General features: G+C 43.6%; 1 protein-coding gene across 2 annotated transcripts in view; it reads right to left on the minus strand.

Moving 5' to 3' along the window:
• Nucleotides 1-20972, minus strand: part of SUN2 (Sad1 and UNC84 domain containing 2) — a 126412-nt gene that overhangs the window by 72740 nt on the left and 32700 nt on the right. For both annotated transcript variants that reach the window (XM_075182837.1, XM_075182836.1), the window contains exon 6: nt 7467-7565. In XM_075182837.1, the coding sequence (XP_075038938.1) occupies nt 7467-7565 (99 nt within the window). The remainder of the gene's footprint in view (nt 1-7466; nt 7566-20972) is intronic.

The raw sequence follows: 20972 nt of genomic DNA on the forward strand, positions 1-20972 counted from the left end.
ATGGCGCCAAGAGGGAAGGGCACCAGCCATGCAGCCCAGCGTGGAGGCGCCCTCTAGAGGATCAGGACTGTTATCTTTACCTTGCCCTAAATTTAAGGACTATGTTTGGAATATTGAAAAGCACCTGCAGGTATTTGAAAGGACCTGCAGGCTACACGCTGTACCCAGAGAGGAATGGGTTAAGCATCTGGTGCCCACACTGCAAGGACGTGCAGTGGAGGCCTACCGTGGGGTGCCCACAGAGGACTGTATGGACTATGATATAGTAAAAAGGGCACTCCTTAAACGGTACACTATTACCCCAGAGACCTGTCGTCTAAAGTTCCTGGACTTTACAAAGGACTTCCACGCCACTCATGAGGAGTTTGCCAACCTGCTGCGGGAGTCAGCCAGGAAGTGGATGCGCGGGGCAGGTGCCCAGACCGTGGATGAGGTAATAGACTTGATGTGCCAAGAGCAGTTTCACCGACGGTGCGCACTGGAGGTGACAGAATGGGTGCTGGACCGGAAGCCAGGAACCCTGGAAGCAGCCGCACAGCTGGCCGATCAGTGTGGCAGTAAGACCACACTGGCAGAAGCGCCAGGTTAACAGCCAACACCAAAGGACTGTACAATCAGGGGGACTCCCCTCTTCTACTCACCCCCAAAAGCAAGTACCTAACCCTTTGGGTACCCCTCACCAGCCACTGCCCCACCCTGTCCCTGTGAGTTATCAGAGGCCATCGGAGCCCAGGCTGGAGAGAAAGTGCTACAGCTGCGGGAAAATCGATCATTTAAGGATGGACTGTCCCACAGCCCCATCACCCTGGACCCGTACCCCTAATCCGAGTCCTGGAGCCTGGCTGACTTGCTTAACTGGCGAAGGTGAGCCATTAGAGACTGTTTGCACCCCTGCCAGCCCAATGGAGTGTGGCGTGTCTGAAGGTGACTCAGCGGAGAGAGTCACCTGTGTGTCCAAAAGACCCCCCGAAAACATGTGGAGAAACCTGCAGCCGGTCCAAGTGGGACCCCTGCAGGGTGAAGGACTGAGAGACTCAGGGGCCTCAATTACTGTTGTGAGTCCCGATCTTATTGATCCTGCTGCAGTATTGCAGAATCGCACTGCGAAAGTAACTGTGGCAGATGGAATTGAAAGACAAGTGCCTGTAGCAAGGGTGTTTCTGGACTGGGGAGATGGCCAGGAGTTGCGAGATGTTGCCGTTATGGATGGCCTCCCAACTGTTGTGATTTTGGGCAACGATGTTAGGGGTGGAATTGTGAACGCATTTCTGAACTCTCTTACCCGGAGCCAAGCTGCTAAGCCACAGTTTTCAGGATCTACACCTGTACAGCCCAGCCCAGAGGAAAAGACCACAGCTGCTAGACAACAGTCATCACTTGCAACCACCGCTTCAGTCAGCCCAGAGGAAAAGACCACATCTGCTATTTCTTCAGAAAACAGCCAGCCCTTTGCCCCTGGAAAGACTACATCCCCTAGCAATGCAGAGGATGTTGTCTCTTGCCAACCTGATCTTGTGGGGGTACCCGGTGATGCTCCTGTCCGTAGCAGTATTCCAGCTCCAGTGGTGAGCACAGCTGACCACTGTGACCCCCCTTTGACTGACCCCACTTTGACTGACCCTAGTCACCCAAACATAGACCCCCCCCGCAGCATATCCTGACTTAGATGATAGTGAGGGCCGCAGGGAAGAGATCAGGGCAGCGCAGCTCTCTGATCCCTCACTGGCAGGCATGAGGTGCCAGGCTGGCGGCAGCCTTCCAGCGATGGAGGTAGGGAGTGTGACCTTTTGTAAAGGGTTGTTGTACCGTGTAGCTAGGAAGGTAGATGGGGATAGACCAGTCTGGGAACAAGTTCAACTGGTGGTACCACGGGGCATTTGTGCGCAACTAATGGCAGTTGCTTATGAAATCCCTATGGAGGGACACAAGGGCAGAGACCGAACACTGAAGCGCCCGACACAGAACTTTTTCTGGCCTGGAATGTCTGATGACATCCTGGCCTACTGTAAGTCCTGTGATGTGTGTCAGCATCTTGGGCGCCCCAGTGTTCTTGCTCCCCTCAGGTCCTTACCAATAATTGGGGAACCTTTTTAGCAAGCGGCTGTGGATATAGTAGGTCCCCTGCCTGTGCCCATATCTGACACCTACCCCTTGCCCTGTACTAATGCTTCTGTAGATGAGTTAGGCAGATTTCAGGCTTACCTAGAGAACATTTACAATTTCAGTAAGATTTGGGAAGATAATCAAATAGGGCGGGTGTTAGGGAAGATGGGGTGGGCATGTTTGACTGTTAGGGCAGAGAAGTGCCAGATGCCGATGTCAGAGGTACAGAACCTGGGTGATTATGTGGGGGGAGGAAGGGTTAGGTCAGAACCAGCTACGGTAGAGACAATCCGAGCCTGGCCCCAGCCCACGACCCAATTACATGTACTAACAGTCTTAACGACTGCAGGGGACTACAGACATTCTGTCCCAGACTTTAGTATTGTAGCGAAGCCCCTGACAGATCTCACTAAGAATAAACTCCCCAAAATAGTTGACTGGAAACCCGCTTGTGAGCTGGCATTTCAGTCATTAAAGGAAATTTGTGCTCCAGTACTGTTGGCACCTAATTAAGACAAGGACTTTATTGTGCAAACTGATGCGTCACAGTATGGACTGGGAGCAGTACTTAGACAGGTGGGGCATGATGGGCAGGAGCACCCCGTGGCCTATTTGAGCAGAAAACTGCTAAACTGGGAGCTGGGGTATGCCACAATTAAGAAGGAATGTTTGCCCATTGCAGTGAAGAAACTACAACCTTATTTGTATGGACAACATTTTATTGATCATAATCCTTTAATGTGGCTACAACACACTTCAGGGGAAAATGGCCGGTTGTGGCGCTGGAGCCTTGCACTTCAAATTTATGACTTTGACATAATCCACAAGCAAGGAAAGGCTCGCAGCAATGCGGATGGACTGTCTCGGCAGGAAGAGCCTCTGGTAACCCTAGCATACTGCGGACCAGGAGCCAAATCGTTGGACATGGCACCCTGGTTGCCACATGGAGAAGGGGGGGGGGGGGGGTGACTGGATCACTATTAAATAACTTTTGGTAAAAATGTATTTAAAGCAAATAGCGCAGGGCACTTATTTATGTAATTGCATTTGCACTTCTTTTTTGATATTGTGTATATTGTAAGAAAGGAAATCGTTATTTCTGAGACCAGGGGAAGAAATTAATCTCTTGTCTAACCTTGCTATAAGATATGCCTATTTCTGATGTATATATCTGATACAATGAGCCTGTGTTTACAAAGCCTGTGGTGTATTGTGATTTGGGGAAGTGGCTTGTTGTGGGTGCTTTTGTTGTTCTGTGTGAATATGTATTCTGAATGGTGTGATGAAAGGCCACATGTTAATTAGATCTTTTGATGTGTGAAAGTCCAACATTGAAGGCAGGAACTTTTAATTAAGATTGGCTCTTGGATTCTTTGCATCAGAAAACCATCACAGGATTTATTAGAATTTCACAGATAAATGTAAATATTGTTAGCTTTGCAATGCATGTAAATTTATGTTTTGCTAAGCAGGGTTACATCCTGATTCTAAAAATAGCCTATTTCTGAACTGTATAAAAGATGAGCTGTGTGAGCATGTAATCATTCTTCTGACTTCATCTGACCTGATCACCCTGGTACCTTCAACTAGGGTGAGAGGAAATAAACCATCTTGCTTCAAAGACCTGCTTGGAAACATCTTCAATATTGTTGTATTTCTGTGATCTACAGATTAGACCCAAATCTAATCCGTTTTCCATCTATGTCTGAGGTTTGGACCCAAGCTTTTCCAGTACCACCGCTCTGCCTGCTACCCATGCATCCCTGGTTAGTGTGATAAGCCAGTGGGGATCCATTCACAGCAACCCACAGTAAGAGGTCCGGAGTTACCAGCAAGGAGGTACACTAGCAGCGTCAGTGACCCAGAAGGATTGTGGTTCTGAGTGTCATAGAAGGAGCTCAGTGGTGGCAGCATTATAAGCCCCTCCTACTGCGGCAAGAGGCAACAACAGACAGGGTGGCATAGGCGGTCCATTATGTCACAGCATGTAATCAGTGTTAATGCTCTTCAATCAGCTGATGTTTTCTATATCTCTCCTGACTTACCTGGATGTTTAGTCCACTACACTCCACTCGCAACAGTATGCTTTCCAATATCAGCTCGACTTAAGCTTTAAACAAAATCCTTCTTCATCTTCAAAACAAGGGACTCAATATGTGCTATTAAACACACCTCACACAGGGCCGGCGCTATCATTAGACAAACCTAGCAGTTGCTATGATTGTCATTACATGTGAAGCTGCTGACATCTGTCCTGACATTGTCAGTCTTATGCCGCCCCACCTCCTACTTGCCAAAGTAAAAAAGCAGCAGGGGTTGGACAATGCATTTGAGGGGTGGGTGGTGCCAACTAAGGCTTGCACCGGGACTTACCCAGTAGCATTACACCACAGCCACTAGTTACTATTTTAACAACTGACAGGACAGATCCATGGACTTATGCGGATGCTAGGATTCATAGGTCAGGCAAACTTTTTCAATCCTCCAGGTTTTGTGTTCATTAACCCAATACCACTAAACTGTATTTTTTTTTCTTTGACAGGAGAAATGGTCAGCCACCCATCCGTGACAAGGAGTGCATTCTGATATGCCTCTTTTGGATTTTCCCACGCTGTCGTTGGAAACCCCTAATACTATAAATAGAACTAAGTTCATTGCGTATCGGAGAGTCTACACTGTAGGAGCTGTTTGCGGCGGTTCTCCTCTGGCGGTTTTTTTTTTTTACAAGCATGTTCCGGATGGGATATTACAAATCTGGGGCCCTCCTGGCTGAAGATAAGAAGACTTCAAGCAACAAGGGGGGCCTCCTGGCCATAATAAATGAGGCCTTCAAGCAACAAGGGGGGCATTTTGCCCAAGAAGAAGAGAAGACATTTCAAGCAGGGACTTTGGATTTACAAATTAATTTTGGACATTTCAAGTAGGACTTTGGGAATTACAAATTTATTTTTGACTTGGTCAAGCCGGACTATTGGATACAAATTTATTTGGGACTTGGATTACAGACATTTTAGGATTAAAAGCTGCTGACAACATCAGTGGTGAGTATATTGGGAATTTATTATTTTTAATAAAAGTATGTGGTATAAATGAGGGTGTGTAGAGTCTTTATTGGAGTTTTATTAATTTTATTAAATGTATTTGGCTTTAATAAGGGTGTGGTGGTTTATTTAACATTTTCTTTTGTGGAACTACAGCTGCGTGGGTGTCCTGACACCCATGCAGCCAGCCATGGATGTCAGTGCATGTTGGCACTTGTGGTTCTCAAAGTGCCAACATGCCCTGGCTGCCATGGGTATGCTGGTGCTTGTAGTTATAAAAATATTAGCATGCCCACACTGTTTATGGCACCCTGGCTGGCTGGGACTTGTAGCTCCACAAAACATGATGGCGTCCGTTTATTTTTTTAAACTTATATAGCTGTTTATTACCCTACACCCAGGGGCGTAGGAAGAGCCCTAGTGCTTTCAGCACTGGGCTGGTTGTCCCTAGAAGGGGGGCCCGCTCGTTTTTGTTCGGCGGACCCGATTCCCTAGGGAATCCAGCCCAGCGCTGAACAGCCTGGGGTTGGTTTGTCATTATGGCAGAGGGACCCCTGCCGCGTGTCCCCCTGCTATAGTGCCACCCACCCTGGATGGTTTGCCTAGTGCTGGTTATGTAAAAATTGGGGGGGCCCTGCGCAAACCTTTCCACCGATTTTCACGCAACCAGCAGTAGGCTGGCAGCACTAGAGTTAATAGTGAATAGAGGGGGGAAACCACGCTTTTTTTTTTTAAAAAAAAATCTTTTATTTATTTTTATAAGTTTTGACAGCTGCCGGGACCTCCGGCTCTATAGTCCGACAGTGTAACAGTGATGTGTTTACTAATCACGCTGCTAGAATGCAGCGTGTTGTATCTGGAGTGTTTTAAAGCAAACTACAGAGAGTTTTCTAAATCGCAGCTTCATACATTTGAAACTTGTATAGCTATAGTGGCAAACAGTCTGGAGTTTGATCTCCATCGATTTTGGAAATAGCGATTTTGACAGAAACACAACTCTGGTGATTTTACATGAACTCTCAGGTTTATACATCTGCGAGTTTCAACTCTCCCGAGAAAATCACTGGATTTGCAAAATCGCACCTTGATACATTTACCCCCAAATCTCTGTGTGCACCCCCTTTCTGTACTGAACTTGAACGTGCACCGTCCTGATCTGCCCCTGCAGCTGGAGTGGACTCCAAATGCAAGTTGCTTTCAAATTATTCTATAAAGAAGAGTTGCAAAATTTGTGTGTTTGTATTTGGTGTTATATAAGTAACAGTAATGATAATAATAATCGCTAGATTATATATTGTAACATTGATACCTTCAAGTTAATGCTCACAGTGTAATTCTGATATATTAGCTGCTTGCTTTATTCATAAGGATGGCGGACAACTTTCACAAAAAATGAACCTTGGTGTTCTAACATAGCTGTTGTTAGACTGTTCAGATTGTCCAGCTTGGCAGCATCAACCGCCCCATCCAAAGGGAACACCAGTCTTTTAAACGGTGGTATTCAGCATATCGATGCTGACTATCCCGACAATACTTACCCCGACGAGGCGATCCCGAACGGCTACTTCACAACCTGGCTCCAGGACGACTGCTGTGACCGGCAACTGCCAGGGATCGAGACCAATGAAGAATCCGGCCACTCTGCATGACGTCACTGCAGACCGCGACGCTCTTCTCCTTGCTGTTAAAGTGGAAATGTTGGAAATGTAAGTATGCGGCAATAGACAATGTACTTTGCTTAGTGTTGTACATTGTCTATAGCTGCATACTTACATTTCCACCTTAACAGCAAGGAGAAGAGCGTCGCGATCGGCAGTGATGTCATGCATTGGTCGCGATCCCTGGCAGTCGTCCTGGAGCCAGGTCGCGAAGTAGCCGTTCGGGGTGAGTATTGTCGGAATAATGGCAGCCATTATTCCGTACCCCACACCTTTTAAACCCTAAGCTCCAACCCAGCTGTAGCCTGATTGACAGGTGTCAAACCCATATCTTTCTCCCACTGAGACTGACACCTCCAACTTCCCATAGATAAAGGTGATAAGAACAGGTCCTCTGCTTGGCTTGTTTACAAGACTTCACTACAGTCACAATATATAAATGATAATATTAATAATAATGAAAGAGATACATTCTGTTGCAGAGCAGCAAAGCACGTTTTTGGGCAACACGTAAGGGTGTCTCTGGCATGTATCTTCCAATGTTCTCCTAGTTGGGAGGAGGGAGAATGTAATTTGTGGGTAGACATATCCTTTAGTTATTTCCTCTTTAATACCCCATTACTATCATCCACTGTATTGCTAGTGCTATTAAAATGTTGCTAACCTGGATAGGAAACCAAAAGCCAAGACAGTTTCTGTATCTGCTGAGTCCACCTTCTCCAATGAGAGACATGAACAGAACCTTCTTGAGAATGAGATTGACCTAGGGGTACAAAAGGATTTTGTGTGTTAGAAATGATTAATATATGCTGGCTGAATATTTAATAATATAATAACATATTTGCAGAACAGTTACCAGTGGTAGTACCAGGGCTGTATTTACCATATATGCAAACTAGGCAGATGCCTAAGGCAGCACTGTTTAGAGAAAAGTATAGTAATGGTTTTATATTGATTTTATTTTCTTTTTTTCTCTATTTGGTCTGTACCAACCAACTATTTTTCTCAGTAAAAATAATGGATTTGGCTATTATATGGAAGGACATAATTGTATGGTTCACAATCACTATTTTTTTTACACGTTCAATCACAAACCCAGGAGAGCACTGTCACGACAAGAACCAACTGGACATGCATGACATGCGAGTGTGAAGGGGTTAATCACACCCACATGTCACGCATGGTCAGACAATGCCTGTCTAAAAATAACTAACAATTCTCCAAATTCTATATTACACTCACTATAAAAACAAAACACTGACACTCTTAGGAAGTCTTCAGTTACTCCGACTTATCCTATTACAATCACAACACAGTTCAGCAAAATTACTATTACATTTTTTTTTCTTTTGAGCTCTTAAAAATAGGAAAAAAGAAAAGGTTGATTGCCCTTTAAAAAAATGGCATCTCTGAATACACAATAAAAGCAAGCTGACAAATAGCAGGCCTCTGAAGTACAGCGGGTAAAATAAGTATTGAACACATCAACATTTTTCTCAGTAAATATATATTTAATGTGGCTATTGTAATGAAATGTACACTAACTATCAGCAACAACCCTTGCAATCCACACATGCAAAGAAATCAAACCATAGATGTCCATAATTTAATTTTTGTGTAATAATGTGAAATGACACAGGGAAAAAGTATTGAACACATGAAGAAAGGGAGGTGCAAAAAGGCATGGAAAGCCAAGACACCAGCTGAAATATATCAGTAATTAGAAAGCAATCCTGCCAGCTGGTTCAGCCACAACTGATGGTCTATAAATAGGAGTCTCATTACGAAGGTGTCACAAAAGAAACATCTCATGATGGGTAAAAGCAAAGAGCTCTGTCAAGACCTTCGCAACCTTATTATTGCAAAACATACTGATGGCATTGATCTCTAAACTGCTGAATGTTCCAATGAGCACTGTTGGGGCCATAATCCGGAAATGGAAAGAACATAATTTCACCATAAACCGGCCACGGGCAGGTGCACCTCGCAAGATCTCTGACAGAATGAAAAAAAATTATCACAAGAGTTGTCCAAGAACCACTTGTGGAGAGCTTCGGAAAGACCTGGAATTAGCAGGTACAATTGTTTCAAAGAAAACAATAAGTAATGCACTCAACCACCATGGCCTGTATGCACGCTTACCACACAAGTCTCCTTTGCTGAAGAAAAAACATGAAGCTCGTTTAAAATTTACTGCACAACATTTGGACAAGCCTGTCAAATACTGGGAGAATATAGTGTTGTCAGATGAGAGCAAAATTGAACTTATTGAATAACATAATATACACCATGTTTGGAGGAGAAATGGCATCACCCTAAAAACACCATACCAACAGTGAAGTTTGGAGGTGGGAACATCATGGTGTGGGGCTGTTTTTCTGCACACGGTACTAGCATACTGCATGTGGTTGAAGGAAGGATGAATGGAAAAAATGTACAGAGACAATCTTGATAAAAATCTGCTGCCAGGTAGCTGAAGATGAAACAAAGGTAGACATTTCTGCAAGACAATGATCCCAAACACACAGCCAAGGACACTCTCAGTTGGTTTCAGAGAAACAAAATGAAGCTGCTAGAATGGCTGTTAAGTGCGTATGCTCGCTAACCAATAATGATTGTCGAATCTCGATTTGTGTTTCCAACGCACAAAGATTTATTCTCAAAAAGTAGCAGTAGATATTCAAGCGAAAATTATAATAAGTACAGCCGTTACTTATCGCAGGCGCTCTGAATCCAGTGTACAGTCATTCAATCCTGAAGTCTGGGGACAAGATGTCTGCACACTGAGGAGCTGCTGTTTATTTGCACACAGAAATACAGTAAAACAATGCAGAATGGTATAGCTTGCTTCTATTGGTCCAGGTTTCAGGAAGGTCCAAGGGGTTGTCAATCATTGGCTAGTTCAACCTAAAAAAATCCAAAGGAGGGGGTCATCTCTTCAGGGGGTATGCTCCAATCTTCCCGCCAAGATTCCTTAGTCTTAAATAGTTCAAAATTCCCTATCATTCATAACTTGCGTATGCACTCTGCGATTCCTTCGCAGAGTGGCCCGGACAGTTGCAAATGTTAAGAGGAGTATTATGATACCACACATGATATGATTCCTTCAACCTGTACCATATGTTTTACTGATATGCATATAACTTATGATATTACACATAAATACTACTATATTGCAACTACCATTAATGTGTACTATTTTACAAGTGTGCGTGTGTGTGCGAATGTATGTAAAAGACTAAATACTGTTGTTGCCACGTGTTGCAGCTGCATACGCGCTTTTATGTCGTAGCGTGCCCTTTTACGCCGTAGCGTGCCGTACGCATCTTTTCAGACAAAGACAACCAAGTTTGCTCGATTTTAATTGAAATGACTTTATCCAATATGCGGACTTCGACAGCTCCACCCTTTGATAGTGTAATAAACTATCACCTTATCACCTTTTCAAGTTCAGGGTTATACAACACTTCTTCACAGACCATGATCTCGGTATCTGGTACCACCCTTTCAGTCTCAATCTCAGTGTTTCTACTAGGAGACCATTTTCCACACTTCAACACAGTAGGAACACATTTGACACATAAACCAATCGCTAAGATGACACCCAGTATAAGGAGAAGGAGCTTACCTATACTAGCAACCATTTCCTGTACCCACTCCCCCAGACTGGAGAACCATTTCACAGGGTTCAACCACGAGAACCAACCTGCCACCTTTTCCCCGACCTCATATAACGAAAAATTATGGTTCCTTCGAAATTCCCATTTCAGTTGCAGAATTTCATCCATCTTCCGGTCTATAACCTCCTTAGGGTCATCTCTATTATTGGTGATGTACGTGCAACATTTGACACCGAACTGGGTGGTCAGTGTCACACAGTACCCACCAGTAATAGAGGTGAGATAATTTAGTACCAGTCTATGTTGCACCAACTCCTTCTTGTACGTTTGTAGCTCCCTTCCAGTATACCTGAAAGTGTCATCATACATCTCGTTGATATTATCTATTAATTTAGCTAGGTCTTGGATATATTTAAAGTTTAATGTTCCTCGAGCGGTCCTGGTGAGATCTAGAGCAACCATAACTTGAAACCCAGCGGTTTCACTAATCAATTTTGTAGCTATGGGCTCCTCACCAGGAATCATATTTCTCTTGCCACGGTGTTCATACTGTGTGTGTATGTATGGTGGTGATGTAGTCTTGTGAATACCAACCATTTCTTCATGAGTAATAGTCATGATTTCAGGAACCAGTTTAGCTAAGAAACACAAGCCCTTGGAACTCGGAATTACCCAAGAATAAGCTTTCCTCCCACAAACAAAGTACACATCATCAGTGAGTACATAAGGAACAGTATGCCCATTAATTATATCGCACAGAGTTTTGACGAAGCTACCCATGCCTAGAGTCTTCATTTGCTCAAGACACATGTCAGCATGGATGACATTCTCACAATTATCTATAGAGACTTTACCAATGGACATTTTCTTATGTTTGGTTATACGCCCTAATTTATAACTTCCATCAACATTCCTGCCTATGGGTGATTTTGTAAGTCTCCCTCCAACATGAGCATGGCGAGTCATTGTCTGATCTGATAGGTCAGCCTCCCAATTCTCCAGACGCTTTGCATGAGATATATTTAGGCACAGCAAAGATCTATCTACGGAGTATTGACGAAGCGTCAGACTAGGGGACCTAGTGTTATTGTACCTCCCGTCTATGGGCCTCCCACCCCTCAATTCGAGTACTTCGGAAATGTTTAGAGGGAATGGCACTAGTCCTATATTATGCTGCCCCTGCGGCATGTGAGAGCACACCCAGCACTCGGTTTGGTTTAGCACCTTACCCACCAGGGAGTGATAATCCTCCAAAGGATGCCCGCCCACATTCAGATTACCGGTGGACTGACATCGCTGGATGCATCTCTCTTCAACTAGGGAGTCACAGAACTTGCAGATGCAATACTCATCAGACAATAGCCCCTCACACTGTCTCCGAGTTCCTGAGCTAGCAGACCTTTTCATAACCCCCGGACCAAGCTTGATAATGGGCTGCTCTGAGTATTCTAATAACTTTTCCTCTGCCTCCATCTCATCCGCATCACTACCAGAACCCTCCTCCGTCCTCCATCCTCCTTCACAAAAATAGAATGTCCTAGAAAAAGTAAAAACAAGGAAAATCCTGGAACAAAAGAACAACAAAAACCGCCACTCCATCGCTGGACAGATAGTTCTGAGGCAACGTCTCTGGTTCAGGTGTCTCGACTGCAGGCTTTAGGTCTCCCGGAACAGACTCACAAGTGACAGATCTATGTCGTCGGTCTTAGTTTTAGCTTGCACTTTCTCCGGGTTACGGACTCTCCTGCAGTGGGTGGAATGGACCCAAGTGTCTCTCTCTGCAACTTTCAGTGATGTAGTACTGGTCAGCAGCACTTGGTACGGGCCTTCCCAACGGTCTGTTAAACAACCTGAACGTAAGAAATTGCGGCTCATAACAGTCTCCAGGTTCAACATCATGACAGTTCGTTTCTGGCATACCAGGTGACAGCATTTTTAGTTTTTGTTGTTGTTGCTTTAGCGGTCTACTCATTCTTATAAGCTATTGTACAGTCACTTCATTATTACACTTCAAGTCGTCTTGTGGACTCACGATCAAATGAGGTTGTCGTCCGAACAGTATCTCAAAGGGGGACAGATTAAGAGGAGGTCTAGGAGTGGTCCGAATGCTATGGAGGACCAATGGCAAAGCCTCAGGCCATTCCAACCCAGTTTCAGCCATTACCTTACAAAGCTTGTTTTTTATAGTACCATTTACTCTCTCCACCCTACCACTGGCTTGTGGTCGGTAAGGGGTGTGAAGTCTGCTACCGATTCCCATGAGTTTACACATATTTTGGAAGATATCACCAGTAAACTGGGTACCCCTATCACTTTCAATAATTCTAGGGATACCGAACCTACATACAAAATCTTGTACAATTTTCTTTGCAGTGAACACAGCAGTATTAGTGGCTGCCGGATATGCTTCTACCCAACCGTAAAACACATCAATACACACTAACACATACTTTAGATTCCTGCACGGTGGTAGTTGGATATAGTCAATTTGTATTACCTGAAAAGGTCCGTCTGTAGGAGGGATGTGGGATGGCTCAATTGGAATAGTTTTCCCAACATTTTTCCTCAAACAAGTAGCCAGCCTGAGAGGAAAATCCAGGAGCACACCAGTATGCTCTCACCAGTTTGCACATACCTTCTTTACCCAGGTGAGTCAGACCGTGTGCTGCTTCAGCCAGGCTTGGATAGTACGTTCGGGGAGCTATAGGCTTACCTTGTCCATCCCTCCAGAGTCCCGAGGACTCTTGACCACATCCCTTCGCCTTCCAGACCGCCTTTTCCTGCAGGGAACACAAATCTTGCATTTCAATTAATTTCTGCATGTCTAATGTCTGAAAAACCATCATAGTCTCGGTCGATACAGTCATAGGTTGCCATGCTGCCCCTTTAGCAGCTTCGTCCGCCCTGTTATTGCCCAGTGACACTGGGTCTTCTTCAAAGGTATGGGCTTTGCACTTTATGACGGCTACTGTTCTGGGTAACTGTATCGCTGTCAAAAGTCCTTTTATGTGTTGTGAGTGTGCCACTGACGTACCTGCTGCTGTCGTAAAGTTTCTAAGACGCCAAAGGGCCCCAAAATCGTGCACTACCCCGAAGGCGTACCTAGAGTCAGTATATATATTGGCTGATTTACCCTCTGCCAATTCACACGCTCTCCTTAATGCTACTACTTTCGCCACCTGGGCTGAGTGAGGTGGGCCAAGGGGTTCAGCTTCTACCACATCCTGATCGTCTGCAACAGCGTAACCAGTACATAGCTCTCCCGTCTCTGTCTGTCTATGACAACTCCCGTCTGTATGAAACGTAAAATCTACATTCTCTAAGGGGGTGTCACGTATGTCGGGCCTTGCAGTAAAGGTCTGATTCAGGTGTTCCTTACAGTCATGCGTGTCAGTACTCTTGCCTTACTCATCATCGACCAGGGTCTCCTCACCTCCCACCCCTTTGTGTCTCTAGAGACACATATGGAAGGTATGTAGCTGGATTTAAGGTGCTACATCGTTTGATGGTGATGTTTGAGGGTACTATCAGGGCTAGTTCCCACTTTGTGAATCTAGCTGAAGAAACATGTCTGGTTTGGGCTGAATTTAACAGAGCTGATACAGCATGGGGTGTATAGACAGTTGAATTATGTCCTAATACTACGTCCTCGCTCTTACTTACCAGAAGAGCAGTTGCTGCTACACTTCTGAGACACGTTGGGAGTGATCTTGTCACATTGTCCAATTGTGCACTGTAGTATGCTACCGGTCTGCTAGCGTCACCATGTTTCTGTGTGAGGACACCTGCTGCACAACCATCAGCTTCCGTACAGTATAGCTCAAAAGGCTTTTCGTAATCAGGTATTCCCAATGCAGTTGCTTTAGTCAGACTATCTTTAAGGTTAAAGAATGCTTGCTCTGACTCTTCTGTGTGTACAACACGTTCTGGTTTTGAAGAAGAGACTAGCTCCTGCAATGGTAATGCCAGAAAAACCTGGGATCCAGGATCTACAGTATCCACACATCCCCAGGAAGGTACGAATCTGCTTCTGGCTCTGCGGCAGAGTCATGTGTTGTATAGCCTCAATCCTGTCGGTTGTAAGGTGTCTTAGCCCCTTAGTGAGGCAGTGTCCTAAGTATTTGACCTTAGTCTGACATGGCTGTAATTTGTCCTTTGCCACCTTGTGCCCTGTTTGTAAGAGATGGAGCAACAACAATTTGGTATCATGTAAACATGACATAAAAGAATCAGAGCACAGCAACAAATCGTCCACATATTGAATTAGAAAAGACCCATTGTGGGGTTGAAAGGATTGCAAACAGTCATGTAAGGCTTGGGAGAAAATACTGGGGCTGTCAATGAACCCCTGGGGCAGTCTGGTCCATGTGTATTGCACTCCCAGGTAGGAGAATGCAAAAAGGTATTGGCAGTCAGGATGAAGAGGGACTGAGAAGAAAGCAGAACATAGATCAATGACAGTAAAGTGACTAGCAGACGGTGGAATCTGCATGAGGATGACAGCTGGATTCGGCACTACGGGGAATTGGCTCTCAACAACTTTATTAATTCCCCTTAAGTTCTGGACTAATCTATAGCCCCTCCCCCCACTCTTCTTTACAGGGAAAATGGGACTATTTGCTGTACTGGCTGTACGAATTAAAATCCCTTGTTGTAACAGCCTCTCAATAACAGGATATACCCTTAATTCTACCTCCGGTTTTAATGGATACTGTGGGATTTTTGGAGCTATCCTACCACTTTTTAGATTGACCATGACAGGGGCTACGTTTGCCATCAGTACAGTGTCCTGTCCATCTCTGGTCCATAGTGAACCTGGTATTTCCAGCAACATCCCCTTTACTTGAGATGGACTTTGTTCTTTAACAGGAGAGTGTAACATTAACCTTTGAGGTGTGTCCAATATATCCTGTACCTCATGTGCGACTTTCTCCGGTATATCTAAGAACACACCATCTGGAGTACAGTATATGACACATCCCATTTTACATAACAAGTCTCTTCCCAGCAAGTCAGTAGGAGCCGCCGCAGCCAAGAGAAATGAATGCTTGGTATGCAGGGGCCCGATAGTAACTTCAGCAGGTTTATTTAGTGGATAATGCAACACTCTACCCGTTACCCCCATAGGTGGAACAGTTTTACCGGTCACCTGTAGATTGAAAGGAGAGGTTATCACAGATCGGGCCGCCCCTGTATCTACAAGAAAAGTTTGCTTCCTACCAGCTATGTCAACTATCATTGTTGGTTCTTCTATCTGACTCTCAGTTAACCTCACTGGCTGTAGACTACAGGTATGACCTGACTCCTAGCGCTGACTATCTTTTTCCCGCGCAGCATTTGCTGCTATAATATGCGCGGGTAGATGTGAGTCTTCTAATCTATGAAAATTCCCCTTTGGAGGATATCTACGTGACCCACCCGTATGTGTATACTGTCTTTTTTTTTACAATCCCTTGCGAAATGGCCTTCTTCGTTACACTTGAAACACCTGATTATTCTATATTTCTTATTATGTGGGTTGTATGCTGGTGGTCGTGTATGCACTCCCTCTAAAGCCTGTATACTTACTGTCATTAACCTATCACTTTTCTATTCCTTTTTTCTAAAGAGGTTTTTGTCATGCTCCACAGCAGACTCCCTAAGAGAATCTACTGTGATGCCTCTCCAATCAGGTAATGTGGTCTGTACTCTTGTCTTTAAATTTTCTCTAAGGCCATCCATTAATACTCCTACAGCTACCTCTCTGTGATGTGGGTCCTCACCTATGTTGGATATCCCAGTGAACCATGTTATCGCTGCTATAGCTCTAGCAAAGTAATCTGAGGCTGTTTCACTATCCTTTTGTTTTATGGTGAAAATCTTACTCCAATTTACCACTACTGGAAAATAGATGGCTAAATGTTTGACAATTTGTTCTATATTCTCTTGGTTAATCTCATGAGTCAAGGTGTCATCTTCATCCAACAAACAATCTTTAATACATTTTTGTATGTCAGTATTGGGAGGAAGACACGCCCTCAACACTACACGCCAATCCTTATTGGTTGGTTCGTGTGCATTTCCTAAGTTTTTAACAAATTTCTGACACTTTGCCAACTCTTTTCTAGGATCTGGGAATTCAGTCATAATGGAACGTAATTCTGATCTAGTCCAGGGACAATGCATTGTAACATTCTTTAAAGGAACTACACCATCCTTGTCCGCCTTCCCATTGGGAACTGATATTGTGCGGACTGGATACGCACCCACTGGTTCACTGTCTTCAGAAGACACTATAGCATTTGCTGTTTCAATATTTAGACTGCTATCACTCCTAGTGATCACACTAATCTCACCTATCTCAGCCATTGCTCCTTTCCCATACTTACGCTGAACCTCTAGCATATTAACAGCATGAGCAATGGCTGAAATCACAGTGGGTTCATCTTCATCTTCTGATACACTGGTTTTAAACTGGCTTAAGACAGGATATAACTTAGCAATTTCTCTTTTTTCAGTTTTAATAACGGCTGTACTTACCCCTCCCGGCACATAAGGTGGCGGGGGGGGGGGGTGCTTGCGCTGAGTTAGCCACGCTTCTCAAAGGCTACTTCTGCCGTGCGTGCGCTTTTCGCCACGCCTACTTCCGCTGTGCATTCGCTGCTCTGCCACGTGTTGCCTTCCATTTGCCACAATTTTAATCAATCATTATGTTTATTCCTCACTTTCGTTGACTTAATCAACCATACTATATCTTTTACAGTATTTAGTACCTCTGCATTAAAACTCCCTATTGTTGGGAAAGGCCTATCACAATCTTTGGTCATCTTGACCCACGTGTCACAATACACAGTTGCGTATGCACTATATTTCTTACACATGAGAAACCTCGCTGAACCAATAGGCCCTTCCTTAGGCAGTACACTGGCCATATCTAGCGTATGCTTAGCACCCATGTTGAACAATACCTTCTACACGGAACACAGACACACCGCAATGCTCTGTTCTTTCCGGCCAACAATACAATTTTAACCCTGTTGCTACAATCACCGCTAGAGATCTCTAATGCCCCGGTGGACGTATTTCCAAATAGCCGCGTCCACTCGCTTACTCTTGCTCCGAACAAGAATCCCTAACACAGAAAAAGTTCCTCGATAGCCCGGCTATCTCAAATTTCTGTTGAGTTTATTATAACTGGTAGCGCCAAGTTGATACAATCAACCAGCCTTTCCAATATAATTCCTCCACGCACTTCCAATTTTACCCTCGCGGTTGTGTTTACCGTGCGGTTAGATCGCACCGCCTACTAATACTAATTATCAGTAAACCTTGCGATCTATTGGTGGCGATTTGCGAAAACCCGGTTTTCGCACTCGGTATACCTGCCCTGTATACCGGCCTTCAGTTGGGCAACCTGCCTCGTCAGACAGCAACTGAGCACAATCCACAATAAAACAGTGTATCTACGTTACAACATCACACACTATACACCTTTTCTGCGCAGAAAATCAAAAGTTCCCAACAATAGTAATAATGTCTCAGAGGCTTTCACAAGTAATTATACTATACACATATAAGAACTATCAAAACGATTGTTTAACCACGTGGCAAATCTACCGGAAGTCCGCGTACGCACAGCAGGAAATACACATACGCTAAGCAATGCAATACAGTTAAAACGCACAATGACAATAAAAAGAAACAGTTTTCTCTTTTGTCCCTAGGTTCTAGTTAGCGTGCCCTAGACAATGCAAAACGGACATTCGGTTTCACAACACAGAGTAAAATTCAGGTTTTGAACACATTGCGTTCTTACCCGTATATATGACGCGTCTCCACCCTTTGTTGCGGAACCGAAATCCGTTGGTCTTGCGTATCGTCCGGTAACGAAACCTCCAAAACTCACGAGCCCCCAAATTGTTAAGTGCGTATGCTCGCTAACCGATAATGATTGTCGAATCTCGATTTGTGTTTCCAACGCACAAAGATTTATTCTCAAAAAGTAGCAGTAGATATTCAAGCGAAAATTATAATAAGTACAGCCGTTACTTATCGCAGGCGCTCTGGATCCAGTGTACAGTCATTCAATCCTGAAGTCTGGGGACAAGATGTCTGCACACTAGATGAGGAGCTGCTGTTTATATGCACACAGAAATACAGTAAAACAATGCAGAATGGTATAGCTTGCTTCTATTGGTCCAGGTTTCAGGAAGGTCCAAGGGATTGTCAATCATTGGCTAGTTCAACCTAAAGAATCCAAAGGAGGGGGTCATCTCTTCAGGTGGTATGCTCCGATCTTCCCGCCAAGATTCCTTAGTCTTAAATAGTTCATAATTCCCTATCATTCATAACTTGCGTAAGCACTCTGCGATTCCTTCGCAGAGTGGCCCGGGCAGTTGCAAATGTTAAGAGGAGTATTATGATACCACACATGATATGATTCCTTCAACCTGTACCATATGTTTAACTGATATGCATATAACTTATGATATTACACATAAATACTACTATATTTCGACATAAATGACTATGTCTTGCAACTACCATTAATGTGTACTATTTTACAAGTGTGCGTGTGTGTGCGAATGTATGTAAAAGACTAAATACTGTTGTTGCCATGTGTTGCAGCTGCGTACGCCCTTTTACGCCGTAGCGTGCCGTACGCATCTTTTCAGACAAAGACAACCAAGTTTGCTCGATTTTAATTGAAATGACTTTATCCAATATGCTGACTTCGACATGGCCCAGCCAATCACCTGACTTGAATCCAATTAAAAATCTATGGAAAGAACCAAAAGATCAGAGTTCATAGAAGAAGACCACAAAACCTTCAAGATTTGAAGACTATTTGCGTTGAAGAATGGGGCAAAATCACACCTGAGCAATGCATGCGACTAGTTTCTCCATACAGGAGGCGTCTTGAAGCTGTTATTGCCAACAAAGGCTTTTGTACGAAGTATTAAATAAATTTCTGGAACATTGTTCAATACTTTTTCCCTGTGTCATTTCACATTATTACACAAAACTTAAATTATGGACCTCTATGGTTTGATTTCTTTGCATGTGTGGATTGCAAGAGTTGTTGCTGACATTTGGTATAAATATCATTAGAATAGCCAAATTAAATATATATTTACTAAGAAAAAAGTTAATGTATTCAATACTTGTTTCACCTGCTGTATGTATGCAACATACAATATATAACTCCATTGTTTGCTTAAATACAGTGATTTCCTGGAAATCATTTTAACTAAACTAACTCTTGATTAGTTTATATTGTGACCACATTCATTTATAACTTTCATAATTACCTCGATTCATCTATAATCATGACAAGCACCAAATCTACATATAGCCTGGAGTTGCACAAAATACAAGATATACGAAAAGAATATGAAAATATTTTACACTCAATCGATTTGTCTTTCAACCCCACTGCAGGACTCTGCAACTTTTGCTACAGTTTGACAAGGTAAGTATCAAAGAATATGTATGTGTGACTTTCCTATTTTATTGTGGTCCATAGTATGCTGTCACTCTGAACATTCCTGGTGTGTGGGATATCAGCAAATGGCAAACTATAAATTGACCACCAAATCGAAAAAGCAATTTGCTTTATATGAAGGTGCTAATTAAATTGATAAATAAATGTTAATGGTAAAGCTTTAAGAATTATTAGAGATAATACTGCACACACAGAACTTGTGCCTCAGGAGCATTTTTTTATTTTACATATTGCAGATATTTTTCTACTCAAAAATAAAATAGTTAGTAAGGGTGAGTTAGTAAAAATGTTGTATATCTGTCAGACTAAGATATTTTGCCGTTCACATGGTGAGCAAAATGCTGCTATCAGCGTTTTGGTCTAGCTGCAAAATCATAGATTCAAAATGCTGCCACTAACTGTCCTATATATTTGTTACCACACTTAGCTTGAATACCGTTAATTGCATTGATTTGACATAAGATGTAGATGTTATTCAGTTACAGTTCTCTTAGTTCAGGGATGGAAAAAGTCTGGGTCCACAGTTGCCCGAGTATCTAAATTAGGGTCCTACCAATCAGCTGCTATCCCCTATCTTCTTTCTCTTACATTGACTGTTTGGCATCTGCTGACAGCCTTGAAGTGTTTTTTCTGTGGAGGTGTGAGGGGGCTTAAAAATGGAGGTATAGGTATGTGTATGGAGAGGAGGAGGGGGGGGTTTAAAAATAGAAAAAACAGCTGTGAAACACTAGGAAGTTAAAAATGAAGAAAGGATGAAAACACGGATTGGAAAGAGACAGACACAATAAATGATGAATGTGTCAGTAATGTAGTGATGGCTGGGTGGATACTTAGGACCCAATGTGCAGCCACAAAACTGTTTGGAGGATTCGGATTATCACTTTGTGCCTGTGTAACTACCTGCTAGAAGTTAAAGTGTTCATCATTCAGTGACCAACAAAGCAGACTTAGAAATGCAGGTTCATGTTGGGCGTTACTGTGTCATGCCCTGTTGTTACATGCTGAAAAAATGTGTTGGGTGCTGGAAGAACATGATCGGTGCTGTTGGTATGTGTTGGACAAACCT

Source organism: Mixophyes fleayi, chromosome 8, assembly GCF_038048845.1.
Source record: "Mixophyes fleayi isolate aMixFle1 chromosome 8, aMixFle1.hap1, whole genome shotgun sequence".
Classification (NCBI taxonomy): Eukaryota; Metazoa; Chordata; class Amphibia; order Anura; family Limnodynastidae; genus Mixophyes; species Mixophyes fleayi.